The 13,012-nt window shown below is 30.2% G+C and overlaps 1 protein-coding gene across 2 annotated transcripts in view; it reads right to left on the bottom strand.

Moving 5' to 3' along the window:
• The window catches only part of Spg7 (SPG7 matrix AAA peptidase subunit, paraplegin), a 92,740-nt gene that overhangs the window by 35,891 nt on the left and 43,837 nt on the right, over nucleotides 1–13,012 (bottom strand). For both annotated transcript variants that reach the window (XM_085816235.1, XM_035375990.2), the window contains 3 exons: nucleotides 11,120–11,187; nucleotides 8,371–8,435; nucleotides 1,035–1,197 (listed from right to left, as the gene is read on the bottom strand). In XM_085816235.1, the coding sequence (XP_085672361.1) occupies nucleotides 1,035–1,197; nucleotides 8,371–8,435; nucleotides 11,120–11,187 (296 nt within the window). The remainder of the gene's footprint in view (nucleotides 1–1,034; nucleotides 1,198–8,370; nucleotides 8,436–11,119; nucleotides 11,188–13,012) is intronic.

The raw sequence follows: 13,012 nt of genomic DNA on the forward strand, positions 1-13,012 counted from the left end.
TCTCATGCCAGTGACATTCATTCACAAGATGATTACACAATAAATCTCACATAAAGCACAGCAGTGAAAGCAAATATATTTCTCGTTATTTCAGTCAAAATGATGCTATTCACAACAAGCAGTATGTAACTATAAAATTCTACTTAGGGTAAATGGTAAAAGAAATTATGAGATGATCCACAAAGCATATGGTGAGAATGCTCTACTTCATTCTGTATGCTTCAAGAACTCTTCAAAAGTAGAAAATAAAAACAATAAAGCAGGAGGTATGATATATCAACTGCAATTTCATCCAAATAGAACAGTTAAGCACACCGTCATCTGCAAGTTTGGATGAAACTATGAGATTAAACATGAAGGAAACACTTTCGGAACTGCATCCTTCTTGGCAACTCCATCAGGACAATATATGGGTTTGTGTGACAAAGCTTCTGCTTTAAATATATATATATATATATATATATATATTAAATCTACCATGTACTCCAGACCTTTTCCTTGTTCTAACTCCCCTCCACAGCACTGATACCGAAGTCATGCCTATGAGGAAAATGTTTGCTTCATTTTTCAAAAAGACTGAATCTTTTGGAAACAGAAACCAAACTGCCTAGTGGTGACAACTAATAAATGATAAAGTATCCCTGGCGAGGCAAATAACACTGAAATGCATTCTCATTATCAATTACCCAGCCCACAATAAATCTGAGGTGACTAAATTCAAATTTGAATATTTTGGAAACTGGCCTCTATTTTTAAAAAAAAAACCATGGTACAAACATACAAAGATCTATGGATATTATTTTGAAGGATCTGTCAAATATCTGTATTTAATTAAGTAATTTTAGTGTTCTGTCATTGCTATATTCTAGTTTATTATAACTAAGATTTTTTTCAGTACTACGCCATAATTAATTTAGGATTAATACAACTCACATTAAATTCTATCCCTACATCTTATATAACTTTCAGAATAGCTAAAATTAAGTAATTTATAATTTATACTATAATTATTACAGTTTAAAACAATGCAATACCACTGAATCCTGGAGTTAGCTGAGCTAATCTTTCTGAATACTTATCAGGAGATAACTCCAAAGATATTGACTTTAAATGTTGTTCAAATATTTCTTTTCTTTCTTGCAAAGTTGGAAAATCAATCAATATATGTCGGTCAAAACGTCCAGGTCTAAGCAAAGCCTATAATTAAATAAATAAATCATAAATAATGGTAAAAATAACATATAATGGTAAAAAATAATAATATATGACAATGTATTACAAATATACACACTTTGTCTACAAAATTTCACAACAAATTTTGCATCAAATCGAAAGCTATAGGGGGCAACCAACCAATTCTTACTTCTTAGCCTTTTATGCAGAGTTCTTTTAAGTCACTAAAACAATTACATTCATACATCTGTTTGATTTTATCACACAGTCATCTTTTGGAATATTGTTTTAAAGCACTGGTTACAGGTTACTGAATTTCTTCAATATTATTATAATAATGACATTCAAATTGAGACTTACTGTTTGAAGAGACAAAATAGTCTGTGAAGCCAAATCTGAAGAATAAAGGGAGAGGGGCTGAGAAAAATGACAACTTTTCGATGTGAATGGAACTGTGTGATGGTGCACTGTCATGCTGATGGTTTGGTTTGGTTTATTTGATTATGGCAAAGCTTCCTGGGCTATCTGCCTAAGGGGTTGATGCCTTCGTGGAGAACGTTCTAAGGGGAACTGGCTCTTATATATGTTACACACAGAGAAAGCCATGAAACGCCCAGGCTAGCCCGTTCTCGAGATTTGAACCTCAGACCGAACTACCAGTGTTCAGCGACTTTACTGCTCGGCCGCTGGTGCAACTGTCATGCTGATGAAACTTGTTATTTGAATAATCTTTTTCAGGCCTTATTTCTATTCAGAATTCTATATAATAATATTCTAAATTCTATTCAGAAATCAGTCATGTCTTTATAGAGTCTATTCCTCAATACAAAAACCTAGTGAACCATCCTTTTCCAATCCTAAAAACTCACTAACCTGGTCTTTATCTGAGATTTCTGAAACTGAAGTTTCTGCGGCTAAGAAATTTGCAGCACAGAAATTTGATTCTCTTTTTTGACTGTAGTCAATGAAGGAAAAACACAAAGCAAGAATAGTTGTTTCAACATGATAATTTTTAATACCGAATTTTTAGTGTTGAATGGTGAATCTATGATTGTTATTTATGACTTACAAATATAATATAATATATATAAGTCTTCATATAAAATAGTTATACAATTTGACCCCGATTATCCAAGCTAATGCGAACCAGCGCTAACTCAGATAGCACAGATTGATACAAGGAAAATTTTAATAATACAGTCAAAAGTCGTTAATTCAGACACCCATAATCCGGACCTCAAAACTACAAACTTTCTGCGCATGCATCGTGTTGACACATGCGCGTAAGACCTTTACAGCTGCGAATTTGCATGTGCGCGTGTGCAAAATACGTTTACGAATGCGCGTTTAATGTATAACGGACGGGATAAGCTAAGCTAAAATTATCTAATTATCTATTTTAGTTCATGTTGCAGATTGCGTTGTTCCTTAATCTTCGGATTGGATCCGGCTTATTATTTTTTGCAGACTGTTAGAGCAATTTTATAAAAGTAAGCTTGAACTTTCGATTATTTCAAATAGAATTTCCGATATATATTTACTAATATGTAAAGGATCTACAAAGCAAAAGTATGTTTCGAAGTCCATTAAACAGAAAGTGGAATTGCTGCAAAAAATGGATAAAGGCATATCCTTTGTTTATCTAAACTTTAACGTTTGTTTATCTTTAACCCTGTGGAGCGCAATGAATTGGAAGTTGATCTGTCAACACTATCCTTATCTTAAGGGCAGATGTTTTTATTTTATTTGGCTTATAATTGCTTACTAACTGTAGTATTTCCTCTCGATGTACTCCGTCTTTGATATGATTTAAATCAAATGCCTCGTCATTATAATTCGCTTCCGATAGTGAAGAAAGTGACAGAGGTTATTGAAAATGAAAAAATTTCGATTGACAAATTAGTCGGTATTCTCGACACAGAAATTATAGGACTTGAACAGCGGAACTTTGTAACTGAACAAGAAATTATGTCTGTTTATGGAATTAAAGAGAATGTATTATCACATAAAAAACGAAGCAACTTAAACAACTTACATTGAAAGAAATGTTTAATAAAGTAAACAAATAAATAAAGCTTTTTTTTTTTTTTTTTTTTTTTTGTAAATTTTGATACCCTTTAGATCATAATTGTTCTTTATTTCGTAAATTATGGTTTCATATTTTTAATTTTATAATTTTTGCATGCCATTTTGCCAGATTTAAACTGATGATCTATAATCCGGAAAAATCGATAATCCGAAATCGCCGAAGTCCCGACGAGTCCGGATTAACGACTTTTGTGTGTATAATCTTATTGTACATGCTATAGAGAATTTATTAACATTCAGGATTTATGTAGATACACAGTGATATGAAACATATCTACATTCAAATGCACAGATATATCTGGTTGTAATGAGCGTTTACTGCCAAAAAACATTCTTAATGAAGTTAAAAAAAACAAAAAAAAACAAAAAAAAAAAAAAAGAAAGCAGTACTTTTAACATGGATAGTAAACAACACCCAAATCTATGATTTTATGCCAATGTTTTGGTGGTTTTTTTAAAAAAAAACTTGGGCCCAAAAACTTGGTGGCCCTGAGACCAAAAGCAGATCAACCTCATTTCAGACGTCCTATGTAGAATGGAAGATAGCACCAGTTTATTGTCGAGAGTTTTATCTTTTTCCACATATTCTTTGTGGATAACAACCAAGGCAATCCCAACAGATAAAAAGCATGATCTTTTTGTTAGTAAACCTGCACTTTGCGACACTGCAAACAGGCTCACTAGGTGCAGATCGTTGTTAAAGTAAACCCACTTTTCATCATAAGTGATGATCTGGTACAGAATTTTATTCTTGTGTTGATATTCGAATAGATCAGTGTGGGTCGGAACACATCTGTCCTTATCAGCTTGTGCAGCATCCAGTGTATGCCAAGTTTACGCAATGCATAGTACGACTAAGGGACGTGGCAATGCTGTCTATGCTATTTTTTCGTTTACTATTTCTGTAATAATGCACTAAATAAAATGGGATTTAAAAAATAAAAGTAATAACGAATTGTCATAAATATATCTTCTATGCTATTTTTTCATTTAGATATGCTGTCTTGATGAAGTTATTAAGCTATTCCTTCAAGACAATGCTGTCTTGATGAAGCTATTAACAGCTTACTTTTAACTACCCTATTAGTACTTAAATTTGTAGAATCAATGAGCATAACAAATAGCATAATCAAGGAGCATAATAAATTCATTGCAAATAATAATATGATTTAGTTGCATATCATAACAAATGGTATGTAATTAAATCATATTATTACTGCTATGAAAATAGATTACAAAGTTTTTGCTTAGAATTAAAACTAATACAGCCAAAAATTTACTACTAACATTATATGATTTTTCATTAAGTCACAGGCATAATAAGAAATAAGCAACACACAGAGTATCAAAAAGAATCACCTGATTTGAAATGTGCATATTATTGAAAAATACTGAACTTAAGATGGACTTAAGATTAATTTTGTGTTATATGGCTAATCAAAGTTTTTTTTTTTTTTAAACCAAATTAAAGGTGTTCAAAATGCTCATCATTGAATAAATGGCATATGCCTATATTGTAGACAAATTCGTGCCAAACTTTTGCGAATGCATCTGCATCCATTGCTTCTACAGCTGTTATTATGTGTATCTTCAGTTCAGTTAACATAGCTGTAAGTGGAGGCATATAAATGGAGTCTTTTGTAAAGCCTCACAAGAAGAAATCACATACTGAGTGGTCTGGTAACCTTGCAAGCCAATGATGTTTAACTGCTTGTCAGGTCCTGAATGGCCGTTGCATCATTGAGGAATACAATTGTTAAAAAATTCTTGAACATCCAAGCACCAGTCTCATCTTCCCCCATCCTAATGGACAATGGTCATGACATCATTTCTGTGGCAAAAGTCAGTTTATTAAACATATCAAGATATGTGATTCCCGTTACAGTGATCTCTATGAAAAAAAAGGCACTATACTCATTTTTCCGAGAAACAGCATAAAAATCATTAACTTTTGGTGAGTCTTTCTCCTGCTGTACAGTGTGATGTGGCTGCTCCATATTCTAACACTGTGGAATTTAACCTTGCCACTTAGATGAAAAGTAGCCTCTTCACTAAACATGATGTGTGTTACAAAATAGTCATCTTGTGAAACATTCTGAAAGATGAATTCAAAAAACTCCACATGTCATTCTTTGTCACCTGTATGAAGAGCTTGCAGCAAATGAATTCTGCAGGGTCTGAAAATCAAACATTGCTGCAGAGCATGCCAAACAGATGTTGCAAGAATGCCAAGTTCCCTATCAGCATGGTGAATGGGTTTCTGTCATTTATGTGTGAAATTCTCTCTGCTCTTCACATTTTTGCTTCACATGTGGGGATGGTCAGGTGATTTCCTTTTACTCAAACAACCTTTGTCCTGGAATTGTTTATACCATCACATAATGCTCTGAGCAGTAGGTTATTTAACAATAAGGTATTGTTGATAAAAATCAGGCTGAATAGTTGTTATGGACTAGCACCTTGCAAAGCATAGAACACAAAACAATTGCTATTGTGCAGTTACTATCTAGACAAACACTGGTTGTGAGAAAAGAAAGAGCATTAGCTCTACCTATCACAAATTGCATGAAACTCGAGATTTTCCTTTGTCTACCTATAAATTATTCAATCAAAATGCATTAAAAGCGGAATAATTATGATTTTTTTAAAACACTGTGCATTTTAAATGAGCTCATCTCAATAAAATTTTATAAATACATTTACAAAAATGCGCAGCAAACAGATATTAATGAATTTAATATATGCTGTTGTTAAGCTTTTTTAAACGTTTATGCATATAGTAATTTTTTAGATTTATCATATTATTACATCTTATGTGTAACAACTGGGAAAAAGTGAAAGCTTAAATGAAAATTAGAAGAGGCAAATAAAAATTTCTTAAAATTCATTGGAGGTAAAATATGAGCAGATTTCAAAATGCAACAATAGAGAAGTCATAAGAATGTTTATCTTATAATATAGAAAATCAATTTTTGAAAATGAAATACTGTACTACAACTTTCCCAAAATAAATACTGTGACTACAAGATCTAATATTGCACATGATGAGAACAAAAAAAAGTTGAAAATGTGTAGATTATTAGGTTTTAATAGTATTTTTCATTACCATGTAGAAAATAAAAAAGTAACCATTGTTTAATGTATTTAAGTGATTTTAAATAGTTTAAAGACATGCAAAAGAATAAATATACAATTAAAGCATCAGAATAAATTATGGTTTAAAAATATATTAATTATTTCACAAACAGAATAAAATTATTATATACAGAAACATCTCATTAAAGTATCTTAATATACTGGAATAAACTAATACTGATTGAATGCTGATTGGCCGACTGACTGGATCAAGATTGGGGAAACAGTTTGAGGGAAGATTAGGAGGGGGAATACTGATTTGTTGGTATTATATGGACTTTCATAGTAAAAGTAATTATGCACAAAAGTAAGTAAAAGTAATTATGCACAAAAGTAAGTAAAAGTAATTATGCACAAAAGTAAGTAAAAGTAATTATGCACAAAAGTAAGTAAAAGTAATTATGCACAAAAAATAATTATAAATAAACATACTAAGAATTAAAATAATTCACACTTTTAATCATTCAATTTTTATATTTTAAGTATTGGAAACTTATCTAACTATCTGAAAGTTTATTTAAAAAATTATTAAAAAATTAAGGCTAGAAAAAATTATTAATCAAAGAAATCTTTTCTAATTTGACTTTGTTTCAAATTTTCTGTTTCTGCTAACACTCGGTGATATTCTCTACATGACATTTTTCATATTCAGATGAGCATTCAGTGTCATTTTTCATGTTTAGATATTAATGTTATTAATAATTCAATTTGAATAACAGTTTTTTAATTTATAAGAAATCCAATTAGAAGTAGCTTCTCTTGTGCTAAATATTTCTGCAAGGAAAATTTTCCTTGTACACTGCAGATTTAGTAGCATCTTTATCATTCTTCTGATTCTCCTTATATTCATTCCCTGGCCTAGATCAAGAAGAATATTACTACCACAAGTACAAAAATACAAATCAAAACACTCTCATTGGCCATTTTCAAAATATTTACATTCCTTTGAGAGGATAAATCTGTAGAACTCTGTTAACTGTGCCTTGGGTTTGATGCCTGGCAATAGAACAAATTGGTTATTCTCAAGACTGTTTAATATGTATTATAAATAAGCAGCTAATTTTTCTTAAAATATCTTCCATAAACACCTTTTCCATTCCTTCTAATTATCATAAAATCTTCAGTGTACTGTGCTATATTTATATAGTACAACAAAGATTAACTGAAAAAATTGTACTAAATTTTAATAATATTGCTTCTGAATAATGAATTTAGGACTCAAATCCACGAGAATGTTAACTGTGCCTTGTTAAAACTCAAGTACTCAAATAAAACGTATTCTTACACTGTATTATAAGCCACCTGCGCTAATTCTAAACCATATTATAGACCTTCTTTTAATAGTATTTTGGATAATATAACTCTATCGCAATGCTGGAAGAAGTAGAAACAGAGACTATCACTTCTTTCTGTTCTGTTTCTTAGAAACAGAAATGTAGCTAGAGGGGGGGGGGGCAAGAGTTGATAACTGCTCCTAGGTGTAGCATCTAGAGAAAGCCAAACTGATATTACAAAATTTTAGAATTTACAACTCTGCTTAGAGAAAGTTTATATCACATCAATCACAATGAAAAACCACCCTTTTTTATTAATTGCATTTGAAATAGTATGTTAAATGGCAGAAACAAGTCTTGAAATTTCATCATAATAGCCAGGTCCAAATGTTTTAAACTAAAGTTCACCTATGGAGAACCTGGAATTCAGTAAGAAATGTGTTTTTATATCGATGTGTTAAGTATATGTATAGTATATGTGTTTTTGTGATTTATCCCATACCTGTGAATCCACACAAATTAAATAAAAACTTATTGATGTAAATATTTGATTCCAGTCTTTGCTTCCTTTCTCTGAAAATTTTCTATGGGCATTCATAGGCAGAAAGGGCACTAAACAAAAACCTATATGAAAATGCCTCTTTTCAATAAAACTACATGAAGAAGGATAACAAATAAAAAATATTGATTTATCATATACCTTATCTAAAACATCTGCTCTATTAGTAGAAGCAAGCATTATAACCCCTTCTTTTGTTGCCATACCTAAAAGAGAAGATTAAAGAGAAGCCGATATACATTCTAATAATATTTCATCAGAAAAAAATAACATTATGTCAAAATTTACGATAAATTATAATGTAGAATGTTAAAAAAGCAATAACATTTAAATCAACATCTGCATTTCAAAATACATCGGACTAAAAAAAAAAAGAGAGACGCAGAAAGAGAGAATAAAAAATTAATTATACATGTGAGAAATTATGCTATGGTAAGAATCATTAAATTAGAATTTTTAATGTATAATTCTAAACATTTGTAAATTTACATTTAATTTAATTAAAAACTCAAAGCTTCATATTCAGCTATAACAGATGATAAGCTGGTTTAGAACTTAGTCATCAGTTATTAATGAATCTCAAAGAATCTCAAATGCATTTAATCTTTTTACTAAATCTTCCAGTTCTGACACATTTATTAATATTTAAGACTGATATTAAAATATTCCTTTTACACTGATTCATCCTTTCTCCTTAAACTATTCAGGTACATGCAACTGTCATGCAAATTTATGAGAAATTCTTTACATTAATATTTTTTGTTTGCAATTAATTGCCACTGCACAGCAGAAGCATTCTTACAGAGTATGTCTGAACCATTATTAAAATCTTCAAATTATTTTTAAAACATTAATATTCAATACACATAAAGTAATAAAAATTTCTAAAAATTTTTTACTCATATTAATTAAAGACTATAAAATTAAGAAACATAAGGAAATCTTTGTATAATAAATTAATTATTTAGTTTCACTGAAAAGAATCATTATGTATTTCAGTTATAATGCTATTGCTAAAACCATTGCTTATGGAAATGGGAAAGAGACTGTATTTTATGCATAAAACAGAGAAACACCCTGAAAATAATAGCATCTCAAAATGGATGAAAATAATGTGATTTTTTTACCTCAATGCTAAAAACTATTGAAAAGAAAAAGCCTCACTGAAGTTATTTGAACAGGAAGGAAAGATTGATTGGTACCTTATGATTATAAAATTGGCAATTCATGCATGACTTCATTTCGATTTGTGATTTGGCCAGCTTTTCTTCTTACTAAATTTATCAGTGTATGCAATGGGGAATTATCTTTTTATGGATGACTGCTAAAAGTACCTAAAATAATGTAAAATTAATCTGATCTGAAGTTTCATTTGAAGATCCAAGGATTGCAGTGTACTAGTTCTATTTGTTTTTAAACATATGTACCTTTGGTTGTAGTTTAAACTACACTTTTTATTGATTTCAGATGCACTTAAATTAAGAAGAAAATACTGCTTTTATTAGCAATTTCAAAGTAATAATGATCCTTACCTTTTATTTTAATAATACAGTCAAAAGTCGTTAATCCGGACTCGTCGGGACTTCGGCGATTCCGGATTATCGATTTTTCCGGATTATAGATCATCAGTTTAAATCGCGTAGGATGGCATGCAGAAATTCTAAAATTAAAAATATGAAACCGTAATTTATGAAATAAGGAACAATTATGATCTAAAGGGTATCAAAATTTACAAAAAAAAGCTTAATATTTATTTGTTTACTTTATTAAACATTTCTTTCAATGTAAGTTGTTTCGTTTTATGTGATAATACTTTAATTCTATAAACAGACATAATTTTTTGTTCACTTACAAAGTTCCGCTGTTCAACTGACTAACTTGTCAATCGAAATTTTTTCGTTTTCACTAACCTCTCTGTCACATTCTTCATGTCTTTATCCATTTTTTGCAGCAATTCCACTTTTTGTTTGATGGACATCGAAACATACTTTCGTTTTGTACGATCCTTTGGGAGATCCAGAATCAAAAATTCTATTTGACATAATCAAAAGTTCAAGTTTACTTTTTTAGTATTGCTCTTACAGTCTGCAAAAATAATAAGCTGGATCCAATTCGAAAATTAAGGAACAATGCAATCATCAACATTAACTGAAATAGATAATTATATAATTTTAGCTTACACCGTCTGTTATACATAAAACGCGCACGTGAAAACGTATTCTGCGCTTGCGCACACGCAAATGCACAGTCGTAAGAGGTCTTACGCGCACGCGTAAACGCCTATGCGCATGTGTCAACGCGGAGCATGCGCAGAAAGTTTTTAGCTTTGAGGTCCGGATTATAGATCATTCCGAATTATGGGTGTCCGAATTAACTACTTTTGACTGTAGTTCTGATATGTACTTCTACTAATAAATCTTGTACAGTTTTCAAAATGTATCTCATTCTATAACAATTATAAATAAGATGTTCAAACTTTGAAAGTACCTTTTCTTTTCTTGAACAATTTAAGAAATAGATACAATGAAATACTTATGTTTTATAACCCTACTTTTTACCAATATATTAATAGTTCTGAAGACTCATTTCTCATATTTCAATCACTTAAGCAAGTATAACATTAAAAAACGTTAAGTTATAAATAAAATTTTATTTAATAATAAATAATAATTATTATTTAACAATAAAGAAGATATAAACAATATTTTATTATTTATTTTATATGCTTTAATAGATGGCAATTACGCTTTGTAAAACTGCATTACAGTACCTTAAGTTATTTTTAGTAAGGTGCAATGCTAAAAAGTCCCAAGGTTCTAAGAATTTTTTTTAAACATATGAGACTGGAGGATAGAATTCATGACTAAAATTAATGGAAAATATAAAATACCATCTAATTCCACAAGAAGCTGATTAAGAGTTTGCTCTCCTTCTCCAGTTACTCCTTCAGTGACATTCCTAAAAAGTTACAAACATAATCAAATGCATATATTTTTAAAATCAAATATATTTATTCTTCATATCCTATTTCACTAAACATTTTTATGCATAATTGTACACACAGGTAAAAATCAGAATTTGAAAGCTATTATTTATTTATTTATTTATTCTATGTTTTTCATAAATTTTTTAATTTCCGTAAATTATTAAAAGTGCTATTTTTGGTAGGAAATTTAAAATCTATTAAAACTTTGGCGATCATGTAATATGCAATTTATGGCTTTTTGTTAGTTATTTATTTCTCACTTTGTGTCTCTAAAATGCTATTTTTAAACTTTGATGTGCAGCAAAATGATTGGAAAGGGAATGACTAAAACTACCACCAATTTTAATGCCACCATCTAAAAAATAGATAAATAAATAAATAAAAGAGGTAGATCATATGCTACATGATTACCAAACTTTCTCTGCATGTTTATCCACATATACGAGTATACAATTACTGGAAGGTATAAAACCAGGTAAAAATACAGTTTAGCCTTTTGGTCATGAACACATTTTGATAAACAAAGATATCTTTGATTATGCTATCACAAAAAATTCATAAAGGTTTAGTTAACTATTTCTTATTTTATTAATAGAAGTCTGCATTGAAACACAGAAACTCTTCCTTTGCTTGAAATGTAAAATCTGAAGAAGAAATACAATGCCCCCCCCCATATAGCCAAATGAATGTGAAATCAAAGTGAGATTTCATTTGCATTACAAATTAAGCAGGCAATGTTGCATTAAGATCTGCTAGGAGTGAAATTTTGATTGCTAATTCTAATCTGAAAAAAAAATAAATTAAAATAAAAAATAAAAAGGAAGGTAGCTGATGTTGAGAAACATTATACGAATGGTTTTCATTTGCTAGATTGAACTTCCTTCAGTAAAACAATTTTATTGGGAAAATCAAAGAGTTCAGCAGTAATATTAGGGATAATGGATTTTTGTGCAACAGTTGGATAATCTAATCATTCAAAAAACACAATATGTCGTATAAATTTATGAGCAAAAAAAGGGATTAGGATTATTTAGATGATTACAGTAAAGCACTTGTTATTTGCCTAAAGGAAGGAATGTCTTTGTGGAGGAATTTTTAAGCAAAACTAACATGTCTTCATGTGCACATGGAATAAATATAAAATAAAAAAAGAGAGACAGAAACTCCCATGTAGTCAGTCCATTTACTGGGATTTGATCCTATGTTGAACTTATAGTGTTCAGCAGCTTTAACCCTCAGCTACTGACAGGCTGAAGAGAAATAGGGCACTAATACTGAGTAGGTATCTTCAGAGATTAGTTTAAGCTTTCCTGCATATACATAAACTGATCAGCAAAACTTTAAAGCTGACATAACTACCCTAAAGTTTAGAATAATGCCAGAGGATACAATTATGTTCAAAATTGATATACCCTTGGTTAGAATAAAAAATAAATTAAAACAAATTTTAAAAAATCACATTGCAATTTTATTTACAGCTGAGACTGTAACTACTTAGAAAACCTCAAACCCTTTTTATTTTTAAAAGCAAAAGCAGAAGCACTCACATTTTTTATGAAAATTCAAAGACTCCATAAATTAAAGTAAGAATTATAAAGATTTTCTCATTCAGTAACAAGCTAATGGCAAAAGAAAAAATTCCTGTAATGCTTCACAACTTCCCAGCTTGCTCTGTAATACAATTGAGAAACATCAGGCTTGTCTTTTGCTAATGAATATGACTTCAAGCATTTAACCTTTCAACAAAGAAACCATTAAAGCATTTAAAACTGCATCACGCAAGCATTTGACGGATAA

This window comes from Stegodyphus dumicola, chromosome 4, assembly GCF_044657685.1.
Source record: "Stegodyphus dumicola isolate Sdum_Otavi_A_Nest chromosome 4, ASM4465768v1".
Taxonomy (NCBI): Eukaryota; Metazoa; Arthropoda; class Arachnida; order Araneae; family Eresidae; genus Stegodyphus; species Stegodyphus dumicola.